The sequence below is a fragment of the Conger conger genome, chromosome 12 (genome assembly GCF_963514075.1).
Source record: "Conger conger chromosome 12, fConCon1.1, whole genome shotgun sequence".
NCBI lineage: Eukaryota > Metazoa > Chordata > Actinopteri > Anguilliformes > Congridae > Conger > Conger conger.
The window spans coordinates 39,789,996-39,817,398 of record NC_083771.1 but is presented as its reverse complement, the minus strand read 5'-3'; the positions used below and the strand labels follow the sequence as shown (position 1 = coordinate 39,817,398).

At 44.2% G+C, this 27,403-nt stretch overlaps 1 protein-coding gene across 1 annotated transcript in view; it reads right to left on the bottom strand.

Annotated features, from left to right (window-relative positions):
* Positions 1 to 388: 388 nt before the first annotated feature.
* Positions 389 to 27,403, bottom strand: part of LOC133141590 (drebrin-like protein A) — a 31,660-nt gene continuing 4,645 nt past the window's right edge. Inside the window, exons 2-16 of the mRNA XM_061262156.1 lie at positions 15,892 to 15,947; positions 15,209 to 15,321; positions 14,732 to 14,806; positions 12,665 to 12,802; positions 12,403 to 12,480; positions 12,165 to 12,316; positions 11,891 to 11,945; positions 11,268 to 11,342; positions 10,849 to 10,957; positions 9,404 to 10,063; positions 8,594 to 9,166; positions 8,374 to 8,514; positions 7,324 to 7,460; positions 6,731 to 6,785; positions 389 to 2,766 (exon numbers count right to left, since the gene is read on the bottom strand). Coding sequence (XP_061118140.1) covers positions 2,630 to 2,766; positions 6,731 to 6,785; positions 7,324 to 7,460; positions 8,374 to 8,514; positions 8,594 to 9,166; positions 9,404 to 10,063; positions 10,849 to 10,957; positions 11,268 to 11,342; positions 11,891 to 11,945; positions 12,165 to 12,316; positions 12,403 to 12,480; positions 12,665 to 12,802; positions 14,732 to 14,806; positions 15,209 to 15,321; positions 15,892 to 15,947 — 2,554 coding nt within the window. The 3' untranslated portion in view covers positions 389 to 2,629. The remainder of the gene's footprint in view (positions 2,767 to 6,730; positions 6,786 to 7,323; positions 7,461 to 8,373; positions 8,515 to 8,593; positions 9,167 to 9,403; positions 10,064 to 10,848; positions 10,958 to 11,267; positions 11,343 to 11,890; positions 11,946 to 12,164; positions 12,317 to 12,402; positions 12,481 to 12,664; positions 12,803 to 14,731; positions 14,807 to 15,208; positions 15,322 to 15,891; positions 15,948 to 27,403) is intronic.

Sequence of the window (27,403 nt, the reverse complement as noted above, 5' to 3'; positions counted from 1 at the left end):
AACTTAAACTTGGATAGGAAACCATAAAGTTTATTCAACTGAGATTATTATTTGAAGCATAACAGACTGACAGGCAAGGCATGCACCACTAGCAGGGATAACAGCATGGAATCTTTTCCTCTAATGCATCAACACATTCCTGGTTAAGGAACACATTTGGAGGTATTTTAGACCATTCCTTTGTGCAGATCCTTTCAAGATCCTTCACATTCTTGGGTTTCTGCCCTCTTCAGTTTAGCCCACTGGTCTTCAATTGGACTGAGGTTGGGCGCCCGAGATTGCCATTGCAGAACATAGATTATTATCACAGGACCATATCCTAGCCAGAGATGCACAGAGTACTAAACCAGGGGTGCCAATAATTATGAAACCTTTGATTTTGATCTATTATTATTTTTAAATTGATTTTTGGCTGGTTCCATTCAAACATTAATAAAGTACAGTACTTCACATTGGCATTTTGATTTTATTTCAATAATTATATTGTTTATTTTTTATGCATTGCCAGTCAGGGGCAATAATTTCACTGTATGTATACTTACTGTACGTATATACAATTCATATTAGTTACTGTAGTTTGTTTTGGTATATTTCTGATAATTTAACAATAAATAATAGATATGTAACTTTTGCATTTGTAGATACTTTAAAAAAATTTACCATTTTAACTAGAAATGCAATAATTAAATACTCTAACTGCATTTCTCTGTCAGCCTTGGAGTAATTTCCCTTGGAGTTAATAAATAAATACCAGTATATCTATCCTGCAATTGCTTTTTTCATACAAGACGATAAAGGACAATATTTTTTAGTAGAAGTGGCCACAGTGAGGATACTGGGAGAATAGGAGTCCAACTCCAGTAGAGACATCTGAGAGCATACTGAAGTCTGCTCCAAATGCACAATTTGTTGAGGCACCAAAAGAAAAAACACTGATTTTGAAAAAAAAGATGTTTAGGTATGACTAGAGCGGGGTGTTGTTCCTTTAACTATTTTGGATTAGCCTGAAATGACAATTTATGTTTGATAAATTTTCATATTGTCTAATAAGTAGACCTGCACACTGCCCTAAAACAAATCTATTAGCGGCATTAAGCCCTGATACAGTTTGGGAATAAAAGATTGGATTCCTGTTGGAATGAAGGCAAACACAGGTATCACTGAGTATAATATATATGCAATGCACAGTACTGTGTAGAATTCTTAGGCACCCTAGACTTTATTATATATATGTTTATTTTTTTGTTAGTATAAAAGAACACATTTGAGATTTCCAAATATTCATTTTCCCAAAGATTTAATTTTACATAAACATTTTTGTATTTAATTTTAAAAAGTAACACATTACTGTAAGCAATTGACTATGTTTTACATGAAAAACTTGATCAAGGCTGTCTGAGATCAGAAGCAAGGAGCCAACCAGAAGAACTGTGGCAAGTTCTCCAACATGCTTGGAACAACCTCCCTGCTGATTGTCTTATAGAACTGCAGGACAGCGTTGGCTATCTCAGAGAAGTGATGCCGTTTTAACGCCGAAAGGTGTCACAAAAAATATTGATTTGATTCAGTTTTTCATTATTCTGCCAAATTACTAAAATGTAATGTAAAATGTATAGTATGTTTATTTAGGACCTTCCATTGAATTCTTTTTTAAAGAATCTTATCTGTACATAATGTTATACAGGTGCCTAAGACTTTTACACAGTACTGTATATACTTAGATAGTATACGGCAGGGGTGTATTTACAGTGACAGGACGTAAAGCTCAATATCCTACTTGTCTTTTCCTTGAGGGCAGCCATTTGAGTGAGCCTCTATACAGCTGTCTACTTTTCACATAATTCCTTAATTATAGAAATTGTAGTGGGCGTGAAACGGGGTTGCAGACTTGAAAAACCTGTTAAAGCACGAACACACACAACAGGAAACTTAAAACACGCAGCATAGAGTAATACAGTTTCAGGTTTCATGCAGGCGGGGGGAGGAGGGGGGCAGGTGTTTCATAAAAAATAAAAAAAATAAAAAATTTGGGGGTGAGCGGGCTAAAGGAATTCAATCATTGTAGATTCATAGAGTCACTGCTTTTTACTATTACTGTATGTATTCAAACAGTTGTAATAAGAAACAGGTGTTGTCTGATTAATTGGGTCCAATCATAATATAGCACAGCCCACACAGGTTTCAGTGCAATATCATGCTCGGCAAGCAAGGTAAAACCCAAACTCTCTCTTTACATCAGACAGGCCAAACATATTGTTACGTAAATCCAAAAATAAGTGTAATGGAATATCATTATGCACCAGTATTTTTAGATGCCACGCCCTCTTTCAATCACATGCCGAGTACACGCTCTTCCTTATTATAGCTACCTATTAGCTGCTTTTTAAATAGATTATTAGCAGGAGATAGTTAAATGTGACTGAAGCCGTCTGCCACTGCCCTCAGGAAGCTAAAAAAGCTGTTCTTCAGTGCTGAAGCACACCCACTGTGTTCAAACTGTTCCATGGTTCCAGTCCCTGAGGAATTAAGAGCGTATTTAGATTAATTAATCACATTAAGAAACTTATTTTAACATCTTCCTGCCTGTTGTTCTGTCTTCCTGTCGGTGACTTGGTAGTTGATCTCCTTTCTAGATGGTCTCCACATAGCTGGCAGGGAAGAGCCCCCGGCGGCCATCTTTGTTGTAACCCCTCCACCAGGCCTTGTCCACAGTTTCCAGCACACTGATAATGTCACCCGGCTCCAGAGACAGCTCGGATTCATGTTCTGTGGTAGTGGTAGAGAAGAGCAGAGAAGCAGGCAGAGCCCAGTCTGTATTGTGTAGCTACGCCTTTTCCTTTAATACTGTGGCAGACAAGTAACAGCTACATTCAGCCCTCAGTACATACGCCTCAAACACAGTGCAGGGTAGCACTCCACACAATCATACAGTACATATAATAAAGTTCACAGATACAGACACTGATGCTGGTCTGGGGATGATGAGGACAGATCCTCACAAATAAAAAATGAGGATGGATGGACAATGGCATCTGTGGTAACTGTGATATGTTCTGCTTAAATGTTTGCCATTTGTGACAATAATGACCAATCAGAGGTGGGATCTAGGGTCAAACGGGGACCGCGAGAGCATTGAAAAGATGTTTGGTGGACTGCTGAATCGATTTGTACACAGTCCACAGTACTGTGCAAAAGTCTTAGGCGTATGCAAACCATTTTTCAGATGCTTTGAAATTATGAATAATTAAATTAAGTTTCTAAATTCTCTTTTCTACTGAGACACCAAATCCGAAAAACAAAAGTATATATATTTAAAGTTTTTACATTTGTATTAAAAAAATATATGGTGCCTAAGACTTTTGCACAGGACTGTAAATCTTAACTATAACACAACGAGTCCTTATTAATGAGATGCCCACGTGACACACCATCCAACCACTGTTCATTTTTCACAGACAGGACTGGGAGAGATGCAGTAGAACATTCACGTGCTTGCTAATTGCTCTGCTTCCATTGACAAAGAAATCATGCATTCTGTAGGATTGTAATAACAAGCACAACTGACAGAGTGATAGCAATACCCCTCATAAGAAGGAAGAAGTTTCTGTCTACTGGCAGACACCATCCTCATAGCTGTCTCCCATTGATACATTCTGCAGATCTCAGATATCAACAGATACATATCTCAGTGTTTATTTATCCATTAATAGCTACACTGTATAAAATAATTCTTATAGAAACCATGTGATTCCTGGTTTGCAAGTCTTGTTTGGGAGCTTTCACACTTCACACCTATGATAGAGGGTTCCTTTATGGAATCAAGCCAAAGAACCCTTTTTTTCTGTGTAGTGTAGTGTCCCACCAAATTATTTGTGCCGAATGTACTCCCTCAAGAAACAAGTTAAAAATGTAAAAAGCACAATATACATATTTGTAAATATATGCCAAAAATACCCATGGCAGCAGTTGTTATTTCAAGGTATAGAGTATACAGTAAATGTGAAAAAAACATGACAACTTGTTTCTCTGTAGAATGAAATCACAAAGCTGTAAAACCCCACGCTAACCCAACGACGGAATTTAGCGAGGGCTGAAGGTATCAGCGTGCTCGTCCTTCTGGTGTTGCTGAAAGAATACTAGTAGGGTTAAAAATTAGTGGCCCCTATGCAGACAGTCTAGATCAGCCAATAAATAAACCATGATACAAAGACAGGAGTACCACTCTGCCTTCCGCTCTTTACTGGTCCGGGCTGACCAAGAATCTCCACAATAGGGCCAATATATTCACCTTTGTTTATCTGACTCCATTTTAGAATATTAATTTAGATTAGTTATCCACATTAGGTAGATTTCGTATTGATAATTTTGACTTGATCGCTATAGGAATCCTGTACTGAGATTTACTCTCCGAACAGTCCTCTGCTGGTACCGCCGCATGTCACATCGCGCGTTATGTGCACGTCTCACGAACTGACTAGCTATCTGTAGTCATCAGAGGTCGCAGGAATAGCTACTCTTGGGTATATCTGTTTACAGCCTAGGGACCCAAGCAGACCAACCTAGCTACGGCTGTGCTCGACATGAATGAACTACCATGCGGAGGCGAGGGATTTACCAACATAGGTCTACGGGTGCTATACGCCGTGATACATTAAGTGGAAATAATCATCCTCCCTAGACCAGTTCGAGGGGGTAAACCACGCATTCCCTGTATAACTTTGAGTGTCAGTAAGCGAAACCAAACAGATCAAGTTTTAACGATTTATTTTACCAGGCAGGTTACATACACGTAATTACATACTAGTTCCAAATCAAAAAACATCACAACGGAAACCAAATTACGGAGTCTTAAAAGTCATACCTGGTAATAAAAGCTACATACGGGCTACAGACACCCTGTACGTAGAAATTACGTGCACGGAGTGCACGGGAGGCTGATTGCATTCTCCAAGATTGCTTAATTTACTGTCCTTAAATCCAAAACCTGGCCTTTGATGTTAACCCTAAAAATGGGTCACCCATCTGTAATTTGGAGCCACGCCTCCCCAGGAAATGCAGGGGGGTTGAGGCACATGGCTTTCACTGGGGCAGAGCTCCACAGTTTCTCCTGGTTGGTTATGATGTCCAGGGTTTGCTGTTGCAGAAATAAAACCATTGCACCAGTCGCACTGAAACAATCAGAATAATACCAAACATGAATATTATCTAAACTGACTTTGTCATGAAACATCCAATGCTGTACACATCATTTAGTGACTGAGTAAAGAGGGAGAGAGCAATAAAGGGGGGTTCAGGAGAAGGTCAGGGCCTAACAGGCCGTGCCCTCTGAAACCTTCCCGTGCCGTAAAGGATGTTGCCCGTCGTAACGAGTTTCACGGCTGGAGGCCTGAGTCTTCCCCCACAGGCTCCTGCCCGTATGGGTGCGGAGATAGTGGGGGTTAATGGTGCATACTCCTGGCTTAAATTACTTTACAGCCACATTTTGCCACAATACCAGAGGAAGCTAGCAAGCTGACCAGCCCTGAGTGATAATGCCAGATATAATAATAATATATAATAATATAATAATTCTTGTAAGTCTTACAAAGCAATCTTTTTATGGACATCCTCCAGTGCATACAATGCAATGTCTTTGCCATTGCCATAGGAGTTCGATAAAACACAGGAGGCTCAGTTATGTTTGAATATACAGGGAGATTGTGAAAACATCCCCAGGTCAGACAAAATCAGTTATATTACATTACATTACATTACATTATTGGCATTTGGCAGACGCTCTTATCCAGAGCGACATACAACAAAGTGCATACCCATAACCAGGGCTAAGTGCGCTGAAAGACCCTCGAGGGAAGTACAATTTCAATTGCTACCCGTACAACAAAGATAAGGACCAGGGCCTATTTTTTATTTATTTATTTTTTTAATCAACAAATAAACAAACAACAAAGCAAAAGTGACCAAACTTAACTATCCAAATACTGCTTACCTAGCCAACTAAAAATACTGAAACACTACGTAAATCACAAAGACAACGATTAAAGTTCACAGGGAGGTAGGAAGGGATGGGGAGAGGTGCTGCTTGAAGAGGTGCGTCTTCATTCTTATATTGTGAACCAACACCAGGGTGGAGGAGAGGGGGCTGTTAGGAAGATGTGTGTGACAAGCCTTACCAGTGCTATTAACTGATGTACGTGTATACACTGTACATATATTGTAAGTGCTAATATTGAATAACCTGAGACTCCATCAATGGAAACTGTCACCAGTGTTCTTTGTGTTACTAGCAGTCAATAAAAAACATAATACTGCTAGCAAGGGGAAATGATAGTCATTATTTCTTCTCCTGAAAGGAATGCATTCTTAGGTGCACACTTGACAGAGTGAGAAAGGCGCAATACATACACAAAGAAAGACATATTCAACATATTGATGGAGAGATAAAATTGGGGGGATAATGAGTGATAGAAACAGACAGCTCTTTTGTTATTGAATACTGGAATGTTTTTCACAGTACACTTTGATTTCTACTCATAAGCTGCTCAGGTTACCAGGAGGATGACTGATAAGCACCACTCGCGTGATTAGGAACAAAAAATGTGGCGTGAAAAACCGAAGATGACAGGTAACTTTCACAGTGATGATACAGGCACAAACCTGTTTATACTGGTATGGCAGAGATGCGATAAATCAATAGCAGCAAAAGAATGTTAAGGGGAGAAGAAAAGCTCACCAGCTTGGTAGTAGTGCAGTGCCCTTACACGCAGTTGACCGTCTGTGTCCAAGTACTGCGAGAGAGAAGGAGAGAGAGAAAGAAAGAGAGACAGACATAATTTGAGCAACACTACACCCCACATGCCAATCCAGTGACCTCAAGCATCCTGCCTCTTTCCAATCAGAACCAAAAACAACACAGACAGACAATATGACGAAGCAAGAGGCAAATATTGACTTAAGTGTATACAATTTCTAGTCAGAAAGGCATGGCATATAATCAGCAGAATAGTTCAAATTCTCCACAGGGAACAGAGAGACAGGTACAATGGTACTGATTAAAACAAGCTCACTCTCAGGTGAGCTGTCTACAAGAGATTACAAGCTGGGCTTAGTCTCAAATCCGGCATGTAAGCGTTCCCCAAATCAGGCGTCTTAAAGACGCCTGACGAGGGTGAATCTATGCCCTCTACAGGTAGTGTCTACAAATTCATCCACATTTAACATTTCACTGTCACCCTATTTGTTTACATTTTACATGCTGACGAGCGGTAGGCATACAGAGTAAACAGGAAGTGTGAAACCGTGGAACCAGGTGCATAAGTGTCTTGCCTTGTGTATCTCCTCTCCATTTCCTGCTTGTACCTCCCCCTGATTTTCTGTGATGACCTCTTCTATCCCATCATTCTTTCTGGTGGAAGGGCTCAGCCCAGAGTCACCATCTAGTTGAGAAAGATTGAGGTTTTCCCCTGAAGGCAAAATAAAAAATCCCTGACAAGTTTCTGACAACCCACATCTACTTTTTAACAGGAAACTACTGGATCTTAAAACAACAAGCAGAAATACGCTGAGACAGGATAATGCGCATTTCTAAACTTCAGCGTATTTCTGATGTTTAGAAATGCGCATTATCCTGTCTCAAACCAGAAAGTGCGGGGAATCCCCTAGGTTGCTTAATTTTCAGGGGGAGCGAAAGAGGAACGAGGAAACGATTTAATTATATATACAGCAAGTTCATTCATTTTGTAATCGCAACACCAAGAATAATGGTCTCAAAACAATGGTCTCAAAAACAATTTAGTTGCAGTCTGGAGCCCTGTCACTCGCTACACTGAGGCTACATACAAACATTGATGCTACAAGTTCATATCACTGGCGAACACTAGGCTACCAGTGTACTAGAGTACCTGCATGCACTGAATTAGGCTTTCTGCCCCAGGCCACACACACCCATGAGAAAAGGAAACATTCCCTGTACATACTATAGAGTATAGATAGATATTCCTTTATAGATCCCCAGGGGGGAAATTTGTGAAATATTTTCCATTACGTATACGTATATACTGTACTGTATACACAACACTGGAAAATCCAAAGGAAATCTGTAAAAATAATTAGCTCAATACGCAATACAGCTATTTTTCTTCTTATACAATCACATTGAACTGCAGTGTAATGTAGTGTCAAGGGTATGGAAGATGACACCAGTCAATTATCTGTTTAATTATTGACTGTGCTACTTGTGGTGTGCCATTAAAAGGCGATGGGTTTTGACCTAGAGAAGGGTGTTAGCTAAGAAATTAGCCATTAATATTCAGGACTATGCTGATTGGATCAGCATTCCCTGGTTAGTGACAAATTATCGAGCAGGGATGTCGATACCTGTGGCACATGGCTCCAAAGAAACTCCATTTTCATCCTTTTCATCCCTCTCTCCTGGTTCTGCACACATTCCATTGGCTCTCAGTGAGGATGGGTCCTGAGCAGGGCACTGTGATAAATCCCCATCATCTACCGCCTCACCTGCGATGAAACAGACGTTCAGTGATGTGACCGCCCCTCCTTCCTCCTCCTCCTACCGCTGTCAGTGGTGCCTACCCACCTGTGGCACCTGGTTCCTGGGACGGGTGACAGACAGGCGCAAGCTCCACCCCTTCGTCAGCCTCTCCGGTTAGGACCGGCTCCAATGATGGGCTGGGCTGGGCTGACTCCTCTCCTGCGCCTTCCTGCCCGTTCTCATTTCCATCTTCTGCTGACGCCTCTCCTGCGTCTTCCTGCCCGTTCTCATTTCCATCATCTGCTGACTCCTCTCCTGCGTCTTCCTGCCTGTTCTCATTTCCATCATCTGCTGACTCCTCTCCTGCGTCTTCCTGCCCGTTCTCATTTCCATCATCTGCTGACGCCTCTCCTTCAGACTCAGCCTCTGAGTCTGGGTCCTCCTCCCCCGGGGAAGTGCAGTGCAGCGCAGGCACCGTTTCCTCCACAGTCACGGGTGGGATGTCCCCCACGGGTGAGCGCTCTCCCCTTGTCAAATCCGCAGCGGTTTCACTGGCCTGTAAATGAGGCTCTGTCTTCTCCTCTGAATCTCGAGCCTCCTCTACCTCCCCTTCTTCCTCTTCCACCACTGTGACCTGCACCTGTGGGTCACTCGGTATCTGGAAGGGAGGTTCATGCCCTGGAGAGGAATACACACACAAGAGTGACACCCTGACCAGTGAAACACTGCAGCATTAACACAACAGCAAAGGACTAGAAATTCACTTAAAAGACTTTAAAAGGAAATGCTTTAACTTTCCTTTTTGATAAAGGTGTCTTGCATGGGACATACTACATTTCATACATACTGCACAACAAATGAAATTATGTTCTTGTTCCTGGCTGTGAGACGTAACTGCAGGCAGCGGAGGCCTACCTCCTGGCTCTGAGAAGGCCTGCAGAGAGGGGGCCTCCAAGCTCTCTGGGAGGGGCCTGCTGGGGGCTTCTTCAGGGGGAGGGGACTCCAGGGGGCCAGGGGGCGAGAGGGAGGATAACTGGGCTTCAGAAAGGCTGGGGAGGGGACCTGGGGGGGCGGAAGATGCTGATGGGACAGGGGCAGGAGGGGTGGATATTTGGGGCTCCGGGATGCTTGTTGCATGGGGCGAGGAGGAGGGCTGAGGCGGGGGGGAGAGGGGAGGGAGAGCCGTGGAGGGAGGCAGGTTGGGCAGGGAGCAGGCAGGGGCAGGAGGGGTGGAGATTGGGGGCTCTGGGACGCTTGCTGCATGGGGCGAGGAGGGGGGCTGAGGGTAGGGGGAGAGGGGAGGGAGAGCCATGGAGGGAGGCAGGTTGGGCAGGGAGCAGGCAGGGGCAGGAGGGGGTGAGTTGGAGGCCTGGGGCGGGTGGGGCGAGGCGATGGGCTGGAAGGTGGGGTCAGGGCCTCCTGGGCTGGGGGGAGACAGGGACCGGTGGGAGGGGGAGGTGGGGGTGCGGCTGAAGGGGCTCCGGGGGGAGGAGGGGGGAGTGAAAGAGCCCGACCCCCCGAAAATAAACGCTGTGTCAGTCAAGCTGCGCTGATAGCGGCGGAATGGCGGCCTGACTGCAGAGAGACAAGAAGAGAAGACCAGCGCAGGCACTGAGGTCAGCTGGACATCATAGTGCTGATGGGACCATCACTACTGGTAACTGAAAGAGCAATAGAGTTCTACAACACTGACATAGAAATAAATAAATCTAAAACACATTCCCCAAAACGTATTCTTCAAAGGGATAATTACACTCTAAATCTCTTCTTGTTTTTTTTGGCTGTAACACGATTGCATGCCTATATAATGAAACATTTGAATCCATGCTGTTATTTCAACATTTCTGAAATATAATTTGGCAATTTCTCTTTCAAAATTTGTTTCTGCATTCCACTCTGGCCCCATCCCAATCGTGTATCTCCACGGAGCTACCTCTAAATATCGAGTGGGAAAATGGTTGACACCCACAAACTGATTGGTTAGATACTTATTGAAAGTGAGATGGACACAATTACTCTACCCAACCCAGGACTCACTTTTCAAAATTGTGTGGTAGACAGAGCCAGGCTGAAACAGTGAATGCCATTACACTCTAAATAAAAACTAAGCTTCATATTTCTGCCTCGCTATTCAAATGGAGGAAGGTACTTCGGACACGTTTGTCATAGGAATGTCACTAGTGTTTAAAAACTATTTCTACCTTCAGGGAATTATTTTCTCAACCACGGTCCATTTGAGATAATCACTTTCATACATCAAACGAGTTATTATATAACAATAAACAATACCTTACTTATTCACAATATTAACCTCCGCCCCTTCACTGCCCCATCCTCCCCTTACCCTCCCTCCTCCTCACCTGTCCGGGGAGAGCCCGGGTTGGAAGGGCTGCGGGAGGAGGACGATGACAGCTGTCTGAAAAACTCCCTGGGATTCATGGAGCGCTGTGAGACTAGCGCTGCTGCCTCCTGCATTACATCATTCCAATATTCAATTACTATGGAAAAGACCATCTGCTGCATTAACGTACTGTACAGCAATGTGACATTCTAGTATCAAATCACACCTCTAGTATCAGGTCTAGAGGAAACATCTTGTTTTTGTTCAGTGTAAGAGAACTTGGCAAAATGTATCTTAGTTGTGTAGACTAAGAAGATATGGTGTCATAGCTGAGTGCATTTTAAAGCAATATAATTAAAATAATAATGATAATTTATTCAAAATAAAACAAAATCAGCATTCTCAATTGTACAGTTATGCAGACAGATGTGGACTCACTGCTGCCTTCTCGATGGATTCACTGTGACGGAAAGAAGCCCTCATCTCCTCCTCACGTTCCATCTGCTGCTGCTCCTGTTCAACAGACCCCAGCCAAACCACTGAGACCCCTACTGCATGTACAAATGCACTGACAATCCACTACTGTAAGTGCACATACACTGACAATCCACTACTGTAAGTGCACATACACTGACAGTCCACTACTGTATGTACAAATACACTGACAATCCACTACTGTATGTGTACATGCACTGACAGTCCACTACTGTATGTGCACAAACACTGACAATCCACTACTGTATGTGTACATGCACTGACAGTCCACTATTGTATGTGTACATGCACTGACAGTCCACCATTGTATGTGTACATGCACTGACAGTCCACTACTGTATGTGCACAAACACTGACAGTCCACTACTGTATGTGTACATGCACTGACAGTCCACTATTGTATGTGTACATGCACTGACAGTCCACTACTGTATGTGCACAAACACTGACAGTCCACTACTGTATGTGTACATGCACTGACAGTCCACTATTGTATGTGTACATGCACTGACAATCCATTCCTTCATGTGCATATCATTAATCTTTTCGGTCCCCCCCTCACTCACCCATTTTAATTTCTCCTGCCTTTGTGCCTCTGCCTCAACCTCAGCTTGTAATTTCCTGAAATACACAGACATTCCTGAAATACACTGACATTTAAGAAAAAAAAAACAGAGTCTGTAATCAATAAGGGAGAACTGTCTACCCAGAGTTCAAAATTTCTGCAAGCAAAGTACTCTTGAAAACATACGGGGAATTCTTGCATAAGCTCAAGCTGACCACAAGAGGGCGATAGTGACCACAGTGTGTAGGACACTCGGGCTGTCTGTGAGATCTGACCTCTGCTTCCGTATCATCTGTTGTTTCTCGTTCATCTTCCGCTCCCTCTCCTCTGCCTCTCTGCGCTCCTGCAGGATCCGCTCTCTCTCCCGTCTCCTCCGATCCTCGATGGCCCGCCGGCACTCCTCCTCTTTCCGGTCTTCCTCCTCTTTCTTAGGGACGGAAGGAGATGTGAACAATGACATCAAATACAATACTGGCTGGAGTCCACAAACTGATTCATATACAGAATCTTCACCTCTGCACGTGCCCAGAAAGAGTCTCTGCTGATCCTTCGAATCTCCATGGCAGCTATTGTCCTCTTATAGTTCGTACCCTAAAAAGAAGGAGGGAAACATTATGAATGTTAATGTTATGTACTATGTGCATTGTATGGATTAAGATAAAACAGTGAAATAGCCGTGAAAAGTAAAACTAGAGTCCAAGACCCACATCGTGATCCACATCAGATTGGATGTTTTGTAGTAATATGGTGCCACCCTGTGGTAGTGCAGACTCACCACAGTTTCCTCCTTGTCCGCTGACAGACGGTCCCTTTGGACTCTCTCTTTAGGAGCATTGAACTTGCTGATGATGGCTCTGATGTGTTCTTCAGTCACATCCTCTGGTCTGCTGGCATTTACAAAAATATGAGCCTCCTGAGAAAGAAAGGAGAGAGAGATAGAGAGAGAGAGACAGAGAGAGAGGGAGAGATAGAGATGAGGGAGAGAGAGTGAGAGATAGAGAGAGAGAGGCAGACACAGAGAGAGAGATAAGAGCGATAGAGAGAAGGAGAGAGAGATAGAGAGAGACCAAGAGAGAGAAATAGAAAGAGAGAGAGAGGGAGAGATACAGATGAGAGAGAGGGGGAGAGAGTGAGAGATAGAGAGAGACAGAGAGAGAGATGAGAGAGACAGAGAGGGGGAGAGAGTGAGAGATAGAGAAAGAGACAGAGAGAGAGAAAGAGAGAGAGTGAGAGAGAGAGAGAGGGAGAGATACAGATGAGAGAGAGGGAGAGAGGGAGAGAGAGAGTTAGATGTTTGATGATTTTGCAGTATGAGGTAAAAGCACAGGACGGGAGTGACAGATCAGAGACCTCTTTGCAGTGGGGTGCTCTGCTCCTGGGTATGGCCCTGGCATGCACATGTATCAGCCAGGCAGGGCAGGGCTGCAGCATGTCTGTGTGTGTGGAGGGAGGGCAGAGCCACTGCAGCCTACAGCTTTCACATCACTGTGAGCACTGGCTGCATGCCTGGAAGCCATGACTTTACAGGGGATTACTGTGGTATTCAGAGGGCTTACAGAGGCTAATCAACCCACCGCACACGGCCCTAATCACTTCTGATTGGCCCCACACCAGTCCATCTACTGGAGCTGTTTGATATTAAATAAGCATCGCATGCTATTTGGTCATGTTAATGAGCTGTGGTAGCCTTTCTGAACTGTTGAACTCATTGCCAGGGACTGAGGGGTGACATAAATGGTATGTTTCTGTATCAGACTCCCACACTTCAGCAATGTGATAGTTTCCAGCTTCCCACACAAATCTCTCAAGACTGATCCTATCAGCCTTCATCCAGCATGTAATGACATCAGATGTAATGAACTGTTGTTACTCTATAAACTTCGAGTTACCCCCACACACGCGCACACACATACAGGCAAGCAGGCCAAACACGCAGACTGGACTCCTAAGCTGGACATTAAAATCAGTACTAGGACGGAACATTCCAGAGTTTCCTTCGGGGGTTGAGGGGTTGGCTATGGAAAAAATATGTAGTTTAAAATAATGGTGTTTACTGGGTAGTGCACAAACCCAAGTGGAATTAGATGAGAAATAATCAACATGTATTGCTGGGGACACAAAGAGCAGTCCACCCCATCTGTACAGCATTGATACACTGTTGATCAGTTTAGGTGTTTTCTGTGGATCGTTTTCTCACTCCAATCAGTGATCAGGATTTCCCATTGCACCCAAAAAAACCCCAAATAAATCTCACCCTCCCTCTCTCCATGTTAGAGGCACACACACACACACACACACACACACACACGCGTGCATGCAGAGTAATTAAATTAGCACCAGGTGAACATGTGTGTACCAATAAACCTGTGGCCACCATCAAAGATGACGGCTGCCACAGGCACACAGAATACCAGCCCTGTGATGTTCTGCAATCCAGGGGAAGAATACAGAATTGTCCTGCTTCCTTTCCCCCTGTCTCCTTTACCAGCCACCTCTCTTTCCTCCCCCCATTTCCTCTGCCATTTAGACTTTTCCTCTGTGTCTTTCATCACATGACAGGAAGCGGCTCTGGGCTTGTGAGCTCTTGTCATCAGCAGCCATATCAGTGGCACCAGTCACAATGGAGGAGGAAATGGCGGCAGCATTCAGCCTGCCGCTGCCTGGCACTGCCATCTGAGCAGGAAACAACTGAACATACATTTTTGAGACCAGATGGTGTCCAGCTCCCAGGTGGGAAACTGACATTATACCTGCAAACAGCAGTTAACTCAAATGGCTTCAGTAAAAATGTATTCAGGGCAAACCCTGAGAGACTACATTTAGCTGTTTTACACAGTATTACCTTGAAGAAGGCCTTGATTGCAGGCACATGACTGGCACATTCAGCCCTGCGATATTGGTCCATCTCCTCACCCACCTAGAGACAGAGAAATAGATGAGATAGGGGTCCAAATCACTCACCAGTATCCGTGTATGACTGTGTGACTACGTTTAGCAGACTCATGGTTGTAACTTAATTCGTCCCCTTGTGTGTCAACTGGTATACCGTCTGTTACACTTGAATGAGAATTGTCTGAATAGAAAGAAGAATTCCTTCAGTTTGTTCAGACACAAAGCCACTTCACTACTCATTCGTGTAAATATATACATCTATAGAATTATGCCCACAACATTGACCTAGAAATGCCTTACAATACATATTACTTTGGTGCCATTCATAATGTGTGCTTGGGGAAACATAAAACTACACGACACACTGTACAATTACACACTACATTCCACAGAATCATTTGAGTGTCGATTGGCATCATTGACTTACCCAGATTATCATCACAATACGAGACGGTCCCTGCCCGCCCATCCCCACCCGACATAGCCCATACAGCGGCCGCTTCACGTGGAACTTTCCCGCCAGTTCATTCACACCACCCACTGTGGAGAGAGAGAGAGAGAGAGAGAGAGAGAGAGGGAGAAAGAGAGTGGAGGAGATAGAGAGGGAGAGTGAGAGGGAGAGAGAGAGAGGGGGAGTGGATGAGAAAGAGAGGGAGAGAGAGAGTGGAGGAGAGAGAGGGAGAGAGGGAGGGGGGAGTGGATGAGAGAGAGAGAGAGAGAGAGAGAGAGAGGGGGGGAGTGGAGGAGAGAGCATGAGGGCAGGCCATCAAAACAAAAGCATGGACTACTTGGGATATTCTTCAGAAGGCTTCCGTCCGGGCAGATGCTCTCCATTCAAATGTCTAAAAAATCTATCTTTTCCTGAAAATATATTTTCGACAACTGCATGTAGTGTACTTTACTGACTTGTGATCCTCTAAAGCACGGGATCAGGTTTGTGAGTTTGAAGTCCAGGGGACAGTGCTTTAGCACATGGAAAGAGATTCTTCAACCAAATTACATGGGTGGGTTGCAGGTCAATAGTTTAATTTTCTGATCTTTGAGTAGTGAAATGGTGCCACAGGTGTCAAACTTAAACAGAATGTGCTCGGGATAAAAGTTTGCTCCTACCTCCTGAGTCCGACAGTTTGAGGTTGTTTGTGATGCCAACGTATGTAAACAGGGCCCTGAAGAGGAGACAAACAGACACATCAGAGAAAGGAACGTCTATGGTTCTATGCGATCCACTGCAAACCCACTGAGTCCATTGGTGCACAACAATGGCCGTCATTTTAATCTTAAAATCAGCAAATAAATCAAAGCAGGGTAGGGTAATCAACCCCCTTAAGTGCTAAGTAACCAAGGGAAAAGGAAACTGTGGCTTTCTAGATCCACAATGAAGGACCGCTGCTCCTGGGGATTATTCACTGTACTTAAACCTGCCTTGGTAGCTTTATTCACAAGCAGTCATTCCGCAAGACACAGCTACTTATTTTATTGTCTTTTGGATGGTATCACACCTTCTCTTCACAGAAAACACTGCATCCGTTTAAAGGCCTTTTATACACACACCCTAACAACAGTATTATATTTACACCCATCTCCAGGGAGACAGAATGTAGGCAGAAAAGTACTGAACAAATTCCACACGACTAAAACCCTTCTTACCAAAATAACTGTTACTTCAGAATAACATTAGCGTAATTTTACATAATTCCAACTTTCACATTCAATTGTGAATTATGAGAACATTTTGAGCAGAAACATCCAGGAATCGCAGGCCTTGCTTAATGTGTGTTATGTTTCAAGAACTAAGGCGGTAAATCTCTCTGCTTCCATATCGTGTTACGTTAATTATTGAGCACATTAACTTTGGCATGGCAGTTTTTAGATTAAGTATTCCACTAACTTATTGGGAGCCAAAATCAAGTCTAGTCTAGGCTCCACAAGCACAGATTTTTCCCTATGGGAACTGGGGACATCATATGAACAGCAATTTCCCAGAGATGTGAGCACGGTCCTTTGATTAAGAGCTATGCAAAACAGTCACACCATGACACATACCAAGACACACAATGCATGTGTTAAGCTCGATAGCCCTGTGCATTGGTTATCTGACCCCAGCAGAGACGTGGATCTGTCACTGCTGCCATGCTCAGGCTTGTGAGATATCACTCAGCAGCCGAACAAACGGCGGTTGGGGTCTTCCCCGCTGCTTCCCTGCGCAGGGCAACAGAACGGGAGGCTGTAGCACACAGGGGAGGCAGAGGTGGAACCGGTGTTGAACCGACCAATAGGCAGTTAAACATTCTCCAAACACGTACCTTTGAGAAACATGGGCAGCAGAAGTGACACGGTAAAAATTATACTGTAGTCCGGTACGGAAAAATGAAATATAAAAGAAATGTAATTTTAATGGGTACTCCGGTAATGCGGCACTCTCACAAATAATTAATCTCACACTGAGTTAATTTCTTTCTTTTTAATTTATTTCCTCTTATTTGTTTTTTGGTACGTTGCATAAATTCACAGAGTAACCTGTATACCTCAAAAAATGAAGTGTTCAGGGGTCTGAACACGTCAAAGCCCTAATGATGAAAGCTCTGCTCTCATTACCTGATGGCATTACTGCACTCCCCTACAATTACCCCCCTCCCTGCCCTGGCAAAGACAGACATGCCCCCACCGGCCTGCACTAGTAAACCATTAGCACAGAGCATGCACCACAAAGTGTCCCAATTTGCACAGCTTCTAACTGCTTGCTTGGCATATGTAAGTCTAATTGGCTACTAGAGTAGTGGAAAACTCGATAGAGAAGAACGCCATGCAGGGCAGCTGTGTGGAGTCATCCAGTTAAACATCATTCGATGATGGAGGTCACCTGACCAGCCACTGCTCACTGATAAAAGCTTCTCCCATAATATTTACTGACCATTTGAAATAATGTGTCAACACCCTAATTCACACAACCCATTGAGTGACTTTTTAGTCACTGCACTCATTTTCTGAAAAACATACCCTGTAAAGCTGCACAAAAAGTATGTTAGAAGCAATCAAACCTGGCTACTGTACAGTACATCGTATAAATATTTACATGCAGTCTAAATTCCTTTTTTGAGATAAGTAGCTGGGTCATGTGTGACTCAGCTAAAAAGATAAGCAAGTAATAAACAAAAAAAAGGAATAGACAGATAACTGGTCAGTTTAATCTCAGTAGAATTGAACCACTTAAAATGAAGAATCCTAGCTGGAGCAAGTAGATTCTCATGACACTGCCCACACAACTCCCTGTGTGCATCGCACCATGTTCAGCATCAGGTGACTGCAGCAGTCGCATATTTTGCGGCTGCCATTCTCGCTCTAAGTGGGAAGCAAACCCTTTATTTTGTCAGATTAGAGAATTATTGCGACACAATTGGATAATATTTTTTCCACAGGGGAAGCAATAATTTGGTGCCGGATCTGCATGTTATTAAGACACAAAGCAGCCATTGTGTTCCCAGGCCATCAGTGTGGCACATGGCAATCTAATTGTCATCTCTGGTCGCTTTTGGGTGAACGCATGGCTACACCCTAATGGGAGCCTGCTGTAACAAACCCCATTAACTCTCCCTGGATGAAGAAGCCATGTTTCACCAGCCCTTTTGTTTGCGCTTCCTTCAGGTTGACCTGCCAGTTGTCACTGTGTGTGCACGGGGTTGTTTTTAAGAGCTCTCAGTTTGGGACTGAGGCACAGGTGCGTGCACACTGGCACACACCATTAACCGGAAGGAGCATTGCATGCTCTCATTCACAAAGAAGGCCCAACTGGGCACTCATGTTCAAACATGGCAAAATAAGTCACAATAAAAAATAACCACAGCTTAAAGCTTCATGAGTGAGAACAAGAAGACGTACCTGTCTTCAAGCTGACTGCAGCAGTACACTGAATACAATTAAAGCCATCTTTCAGATGTTTTGTGATTTTGTCCCTGTTATATCCACATAATTCCATCAGGATTCCTGTTTCTCACTTCGACTTACAGTAACTAGTCTGCCTGCAGGGATGTTCTACTGTACGTAAGTTCCTCAGGGTTCTGGGTCAAGGCTAATCCACCTTTAAGACACCCAACAAAGGAGGATTTTCCACCAGCGGGCAGACAGCCTTCACGGGTCTTCCTTTAACTGGCCATCCATTTATCCAAACAGGAGTAACTACATTAGCCTACATGTGCTCTGGCACAAGGAACAACACAATTTCAGTGGTTAAGTACGGTTCCATTGGCCTGCTATGTAAACAGACCCTGGTTTCTGGGTCTTGCAAAAAGTTATAAAAATGTCACTCAATTTCTCAAAAATCATAGGCCGTATTTTAGCAGTCCAGGGGCAAGGTCAGGATTGAAAAGTATTTACTGCTTGTTTAAGGTAAATCTTCAACAAATTACAGCCACTAAGAGTCTTAATTGATACCTTCACTAATGTTACAGTAGCTACACGAATATGCAATTTATCACTGAGGGGAATTACAGGGCTGGCAGCCAAATCCCTTTTCCCAGGAAAATAATGTAACGATGGCTTTAAGGCAATTAAGATGATAGTTTATTTTAAGTTTGTAAGTTCCCCATTCCCCTGGATGGAAACCGAGCACTACAGCCCCATCCACCTCCCTCCCTCCATTATTCACTACCTTCATCTTGGGGTTTCCATAAATTTTGCCGCTGGCTCCTCTTGGACTTGGGGCCCAAATAGACACTGCTATTTATAGGTGTCTGGCAGAGCAGACATTACACTGCATGGCACTCATTTCCTCCGACACTCACGCAGATCCCCCAGAATATGGCCACACAGCCGTGCCATTATTTGCACAGAGACGCTATTTCTGGCAGTCGTCTGCGGTGGCATGTTTACACCAGCCTGCTGACAGCACTGCTGCTTCTTGTCAACACTGTATCTATACCGGGGTCTATGAATGACAGAATTTCACATAAATACAGTCCACTGCCTGACAGATTGAAAGCCAAGTGAAAGGGCTGAATCCCAGAGATAGCGCATTTTACAAGAGCAGAGGTCTGCATCTTGACCCGAGCACAACGGGGGTCAAAAGTATGCTGTGATTGGGCTGTGACCTATTTTTACCTCTGTGATGCGGCGTCAGAATGGGTTTGGGCCCGCTGCCAACTCAGAAGTTTACACTTTAACAGCTGTAACAACAGTTAGCAACAATGGGATTGTGAAAGTAAGTACCATGGCAAGTATTATATTACATTAATGGCATTTGGCAGACGCTCTTATCCAGAGCGACATACAGTTGATTAGACTAAGCAGGAGACAATCCTCCCCTGGAGCAATGCAGGGTTAAGGGCCTTGCTCAAGGGCCCAACGGCTGTGCAGATCTTATTGTGGCTACACCGGGGATCGAACCACCGACCTTGCGGGTCCCAGTCATGTAACTTAACCACTACACTACAGGCCGCCCTGTAGGAGTACGTAACATTCACAAAGCTACTACTATTAAGCCCAGTATGCACAGCAGTGCAGGTGCTGCCCATACACATCACCTTCTTCACATGAGATGAGCTCACTGAAATAATTAACCTCACCTGGTTGCACCCATGGCAACAGAGCACCTTCACTGATTTGCCTGCCACAGTATAATGCCTCCGCTTTGTTAACATACACCCAATGAAAGATGTTTAACAAGATAACTGTGACAGCCCCACCCATGGCCATGACCCCACCCCTTTACCCTGGCTGACCCAATAGAGACAAAGGAGATTAAAAGTGCCAAAAGTGCCTACCTGAGGCACCGAGAAGATCAAACTGAAGCATAACTGAAGCTCCCTAGAGCTTACATTCTGCTTCCTAAAAAACAGCAGGGAGACAGATGGACAGGTTTAGCCAGCGTTCAGAAGAGAAGAGAGAAAATAAGCGAGGGAGGGGACCGGATTGAGAAAATAAATGATAGCAGAAGGGAAGTGGAGAGATGGGATTACAGTCACAAACCATGTGACTGGACAGACAGAGGGGGGAGAACAGGAGAGAAACAGAAAGAGAAGTGTGATATGAGCTAGCAGGAAGATTGATGAAGGGAGTGGAAAGAGAGAGAACAAGGGGAGATAAAGAACAGGGAGTAGCTGATGGAATGTCCATGGGAGGATGGAAACAACAGCTCTCAGCAAAGAATGTGCCAAATGCCCCAAAAAATCTAACAAAATAAACAAATAAAGACATGCCCTGCTAATGAACATGGACGAGTGGAGGAATCTACAAGCTGCCTAATACTTACAGAGAATACTCAGAGTACAAAAGAAGAAAATCTAAACAAGAGATAAAGAGAAGGCAAGTAATTAGTATCCATTAAACCGTACAAATATTATTGATATTAGCTCTGAAAACATACATTGCGAAATCTGACAGCAGAAATCTGAAATCAAAACTACCATTAAAACAACTCTTTCCACTTATTTTCCTGCAGCCTGTGTTGCTGGTCCATGAAAGAAGTATCAACGTTACACTGGGTATCTGCAGTTCTCCCCACCAGTACATTTTCACACAGACTTTGTGGAAACAAACCTGGCTTCAAACAGACCACCACGTGTGCGCGGTATTTCCAGGATTCTGATGTCTGATGGTATGTTGGACTTTATAACTGCAGTGGATGAGACAGGTGAGGGGCCATGACTACTCACGGACTGGGGGAGTCTGTAGCACAGCTGTGTATCTCCACAGGAGTTATACGGCCGAATCAGCAGCATCTGGTTGCAGCACTGATAAAAATGGCCATACAGAGCGAAGATATGGATGTGAAATGAATGGTATGTTTTCTGAACCTCCAAGCCGTTTCTTATTCCAAGACCCTCGTGTCACAGCACACAGTAGTGTCTGTACAGACCCATGCAGTACCTCTCCCTCAGCCAATGTCTCCATCCTGGCAGCCCGCACATGAAGAGTACCAGTTTACACACAGAGACTCTGTTCTGTGCTGTGTTTAGGAAGAAAGGGGCACAAACATGACTGTAAAAACCCTACAGTGAACATTCTCATTCATCAACTGGGGAGAGTAGTGCAGACAGGCTCAAGAAAGAAATATGGTGCAACAACCTGGGAGAAATCAGCTCTAACCAAAACAAAATAGATGTATTTTATGAATCCCCAAAGAGGAAATTAGTCTGACACCAGCAGCATAACACATAATAAAGTATCAGGAACTCCCATAACACTTACTGTCGACTACAGATATGTAGCCCTTCTAGTAGCCCTTCTAGTGATTTATAGGAATGGATAGATATTTTATTAATCCCCATGAGGAAATGAGATTTTCAACAAGAGCAGAACACTGTAATAATAATAAGCTCTTTTATTGCATTATCCCGACTCCGGTACTGATCCGATAATGACATCCCTCCTCATCCTGATATATTATCCCAGGCACGTAGCGTTCCTGCTCTGGCAGCTTGGAATGGCTCCATAGAGCTTTCCATTGTGGCTGTGTCTGGTGCACACATTCCTTCATCCGCAGTCGTGCCATTTCCCAGCTGGAAAGCCGGAGAAGGGTCCCTCCGACACAGATGTGCACTTGACAGCACCCTGAGCCTGCCCCTGCTCTGTCTTAATGACTGAGGACCTGACTGACCTCCTGTTCGCACTTCACTGTGTTATAAGGGGGAGGAGGGAGGTGCATGGGAGGACGACAGTTAAGAGGAGGAAATCGTGGATTCTGGCTCAATTAGAGAACAGAAAGAAAGCCTCCTAATTGCTCCCCCTGCACAGCAACCACCCCCTCCCTCGCTGCTTCAGTGTATAGCTGTTCTGGTGAGAGCAGGAAAAGGGCCCTGACTCCCCTGTTCTCCATCTCATCCTCTGTAAACACTGGGCGATGACAGGCAGTGCCCCAGGGGGCCCCGGGAGGCCCAGGCTCCTTCTCAGCAAAGCATGAGCCCTGCGACTCGTGTCCCGGCCCTGCCATCGCCAGATATGGCCAGAGGTCACAGATGTGGGAGTCAGCACTTCCCCTGGCCTCACTGCTGGATAGCAGTCACTCCTGGTCAGACCAGGCACCTGTGGACACAGAGTTCTGCTGACACTGTTGCTGGCGAGAGATGAACAAGTTCATCTGAAATCGGGGGTTGGGAAAATTGTGGAATATACACTACAGCACTGTCCTGCACTGATTCACCACAGTCATACTCAGTATGGAGGAGAAAGGACCCAATGGCTTATAATGCAGACAAAATGCATTATTCTGGGTTGGGGGTTTAGCATTCTGGGTGTTATAGCTGCCAACTCTGGTATTGGTGGAAGGGGGGTACAAGCGTGTTCATAAAAGTGATAGTCAGCAGAAAGCGGAAGGGGTGGAGGGCAGTCACATTTTTCAGTAAACACAGCAGGGAACAGAGCCCCTCTGGGACAGCTCTGGCATTTCCTGCCCCCTCCTGTCCCACACAGACACTCTGCTCCCAGCCCGTCCCGCCTGTTCCCCACTCAGGCTTTCCTTCATCTCTCCATCCGGCAGTCCCCCAGAGCCTCAGCTCCGTGCTGCGTAAGGAGCTCCCAGGTTTGTCCGACTCCTGGGCTGCTCTCCTCCTGCAGTGGGAGGCAGTCACGGTCCACCACATCCACGCTCTCACCCTTCTGTGAATGCAGGTCAATCACAAATTTCTCTTGACGTCTGCCTCTTGCCATATTGCGCTGTCCTCTCTGTTCTGACAAGGCCCTAGGTTGCTGCAACCCTGCCCAGACACTGGAAAGCAGAGGAGGTGAAAGTCCACTCTGGCTGCCACCCGCTGTCAGAAGAGTAGTGTTGGCTAGGTAAGCAGTGTTTGGATAGTTAACTTTGGTCACTTTTGCTCTGTTTGTTTGTTTCTTTGTTCTCAAAAAAAAAAAAAAAAAAAAAAAAAAGCCCTCGTCCTTTGTTGTACAGGTAGCAGTTGAAATTGTACTTCCCTCTAGGGTCTTTCAGCGCACTTAGCCCTGGTTATGGGTATGCACTTTGTTGTACGTCGCTCTGGATAAGAGCGTCTGGCAAATGCCAATAATGTAATGTAATGTAATGAGTAAGCACTCTATATGGTGTCCGATTCTGAATGCAGCAGCATTGCAGCAGAATGGCTTGTTACTCTAAAGCTTTATCTAATACATGTCCTTAGGAGGCACACACTGGAGCCCCCTGCAAGAAACATGACAACGCCTGTGGTTTATTTCAATTACATTTCTGAATTGTTCCTTTAGGGGTTATGTGTGTGTGCGTGTGTGCGTGTGTGTGTGTGTGTGTGTGTGTGTATGCATGCCAGGAGGAAACCCAGGCCCAGTTAAGAGTGGGTAACATATATGTGTTTATGAACATTTACAAGCACACAGGCTGGATTATGGAGTAGTTAAAGGGTTTGGGTATGTTCTCATAAACATCAGGGAATCCTCCACTGCTCCGCCACTGTATGACTTTAATGGAGAAACCCCCCCCCCCCCCCCCCCCAGAAGGAAGTGTGTGTGTGTGCATATGTGTTTGTATGCATGTGTGTGAACAGGAGTGGGGGTCGGCCTGTTTCTCAGCCCGCACTTCCTGGCAGCAGAGCCAATTACAACCCCACTACAAAACGACCAGAGAGGAAACAGCCAGCCACCCATGATCTGGCCTGTCCAGCACCGCAATAACAGTAAATCTGCCTCACAATGGGCCCGTGTGTTTTACAGAGAACAGGGCTAATCACCAGGACTGTGTTTCATTCACACCACACACAATAAAACATCAGGGCCACTGCTGTTTTCACCTGTGGCCCAGTAACAAGGAAGGGCCAGGACAATGAATCGGAGGATCTAAAAAAAGATGGACAAAAACAGCCTATGGGCACTGAGTGGCATCCTGCCTGTTATTCCAAATCAGGATTCATAAATATCTGTGAATGCAAACACAACAACGTTTGGTCTTTCAGAAGCTCAACATTATAACACCATCTTTCCATTCTCTTTAGATGTCTCACAAAAACTGATCATCTGAAAAATTTTTCCTTAAAATCATCATTTAATATGACATTAATATTGAATATTGAATTGAATTGTTAATTGACTGATAAACTGATAATGAATGGCCATCAAAAAGGCTTTTTCATGTCCCGCCAAACACCTTGTGCTGAGTTTTATTTGCTCATTGACTCACTCTTTGCACTACATTAGTGAAATAACTTGAATTCTGTGGAACAGCTCCAATTCTGTGGAACTGAAAGCTGAGACAAGAGAATGCACAACATTGCATTGTTCAAAAATCAGTTTCCTGCTTAACCTATATATTTTCATCTGAGTGAGCAATAGTTTCATGCCAGCTGAGAACTAGATACAGATCAGATCACAGCATTTAGAGAATGCTGTTCAACTGCCACAGGTGACCAAAGCACATCACGTCTTTAAGTTCTGATACCACAGTTAATGTCAATAAATCATACCCAAATTGACTGACACTCAGTAAACCATACTATATTTGTGCTTCAGACATTGCTGTTATGTTTCGTGTAAAGGAGATGATTATTTCATTTATTTAATGAAAAGGTAACACCCATGTGAAAAAAAAATCTTTATCTTAATAGCTGGTTGCACCATCTTATTTGCAACCAAACACTTCCTATAATTTGATATCAGTCTTTCACATTGTTGTGGAGGAACAGAACAGCTTTAATGCAGACAAACTGGTAGATTTCCGAGCATAAACGGGTTGTTTCAGATACCTATGCAATAATAGTAGAAATCAGGAAGGGACAAGTACTTATTCATGGCACTCTATTTTAAATGTTACCTCTTTAGATGACAGTAAAATGTATAACTCCCCTGCAGATCCTTAGTATATTCGTGAAAACAGACGTTGCTTCTAAAATGAACAGTAATCTGCATGTATCTTACAGCCAGTTACACACACAGCTCTCATGCAGTTTATCTGAACAGCCTCTCAGTATCCCATGTTCAGCACACCTTTATGGCTCATACTGTCCCACCGGCATGGTCACGCACACAACATACCCCACACAGAGGCCTTCTGCTACCTGCTGGCTTTCTCCCATTACTGGAGTAAAATGCATACACTTTGAAATCTTATATTTAACCAATTATGCATAAAACACGCACACAGGCTAGAACTGGGAAGTACGCAAAACATGAATTTGGCTCCAGGGTGAATGATCATATGACTGATGAAAGGGGGGGTTTTTGTGTTCCTGTCCAAAATCTCGCCTTCACAAAGCAATGAAATCCTCCACAGAGAGCTGAGATCAGTTGAGAGACCATTAAAAAGTGCTAACTAGTGCCAGGAGTTGCACATCTGATTTCTGGAAGTATAAGTTTGATGGTTCCACCTGTCCCACATAGACAGCCAAAAGGATTCAAAGCATACACTTGCTGACCTGCCTGCTAAAATCAGACTATTCACATTTGCTCACCTACCTGCTAGACCAAACTATTCAGATTTGCTCACCTGCCCGCTAAAATCAGATTATTCACATTTGCTCAACTGCCAGCTAAGACCAAACTATTCAGATTTGCTCACCTACCTGCTAAAATCAGACTATTTAGATTTGCTCACCTGTCTGCTAAGATCAGACTGTTGAGATAGTTGTTGCTGAAATAAATGTAGAATTAATTAAGTCATTGCCGAGTTCCATCCATCCATCCATTATCTTAACCCGCTTATCCTGAACAGGGTCGCAGGGGGCTGGAGCCTATCCCAGCATACATTGGGCGAAAGGCAGGAATACACCCTGGACAGGTCGCCAGTCCATCACAGGGCACACACACCATTCATTCACTCACACACACACTCATACCTATGGGCAATTTAGACTCTCCAATCCGCCTAACATGCATGTCTTTGGACTGTGGGAGGAAACCGGAGTACCCGGAGGAAACCCACGCAGACACGGGGAGAACATGCAAACTCCGCACAGAGAGGCCCCGGCCGACGGGGATTCGAACCCTCCTTGCTGTGAGGCGGCAGTGCTACCCACTGCGCCATCCGTGCCGCCCATTGCTGAGTTGTGTAACTAATTTTATTATATTTCCGTAATGTTCCCTTCATTTGTCTTTGACAATAGTGTAGGGTTGTGTTTATCGCACTGTGATTTGCACAGGTGCGGTAACCCAGGCAACCAAAAACAAGAGGCTGCATTTGGAAATCAAGCCTTTCCCATGAACCACCGGAGTGGCACCTCCCTCAAAAAAACCCTCCACTGTGGCAGTATCGTTGAATAGGGCCAATCAAAGGAGTGAGCTCAGAAAGACACACGTATATTTATACACATTTCACCACGGAAACGTGGGCTCAGCTCCTATTATAAAAACAATTGCTCGACCACATCGGACTGTTAGATGGGAGAACTCCACATCAATAACTACTGGCAACAATTCCTAAGCAGCCAGATCATCTGGGTGTTGTTTCGAACTCCAGAAGGAAACTATAATTCATTATTCAAATGAATCCCAAAAGCAACATCTTGTTCAATACTAACGGTATCTCATTCAGTGAAAGCAGATAAGTATAACCATCACCAACAGCATTTGATATACCAAACCTGAGTGGTTATACGTTTTACTATGTAAACAGCATATTTGTCACGCATTACAAACATAAATTGCATACATATAGAGCACAGAGACACAAACACAAACTTCACATACTTCCCTTTAT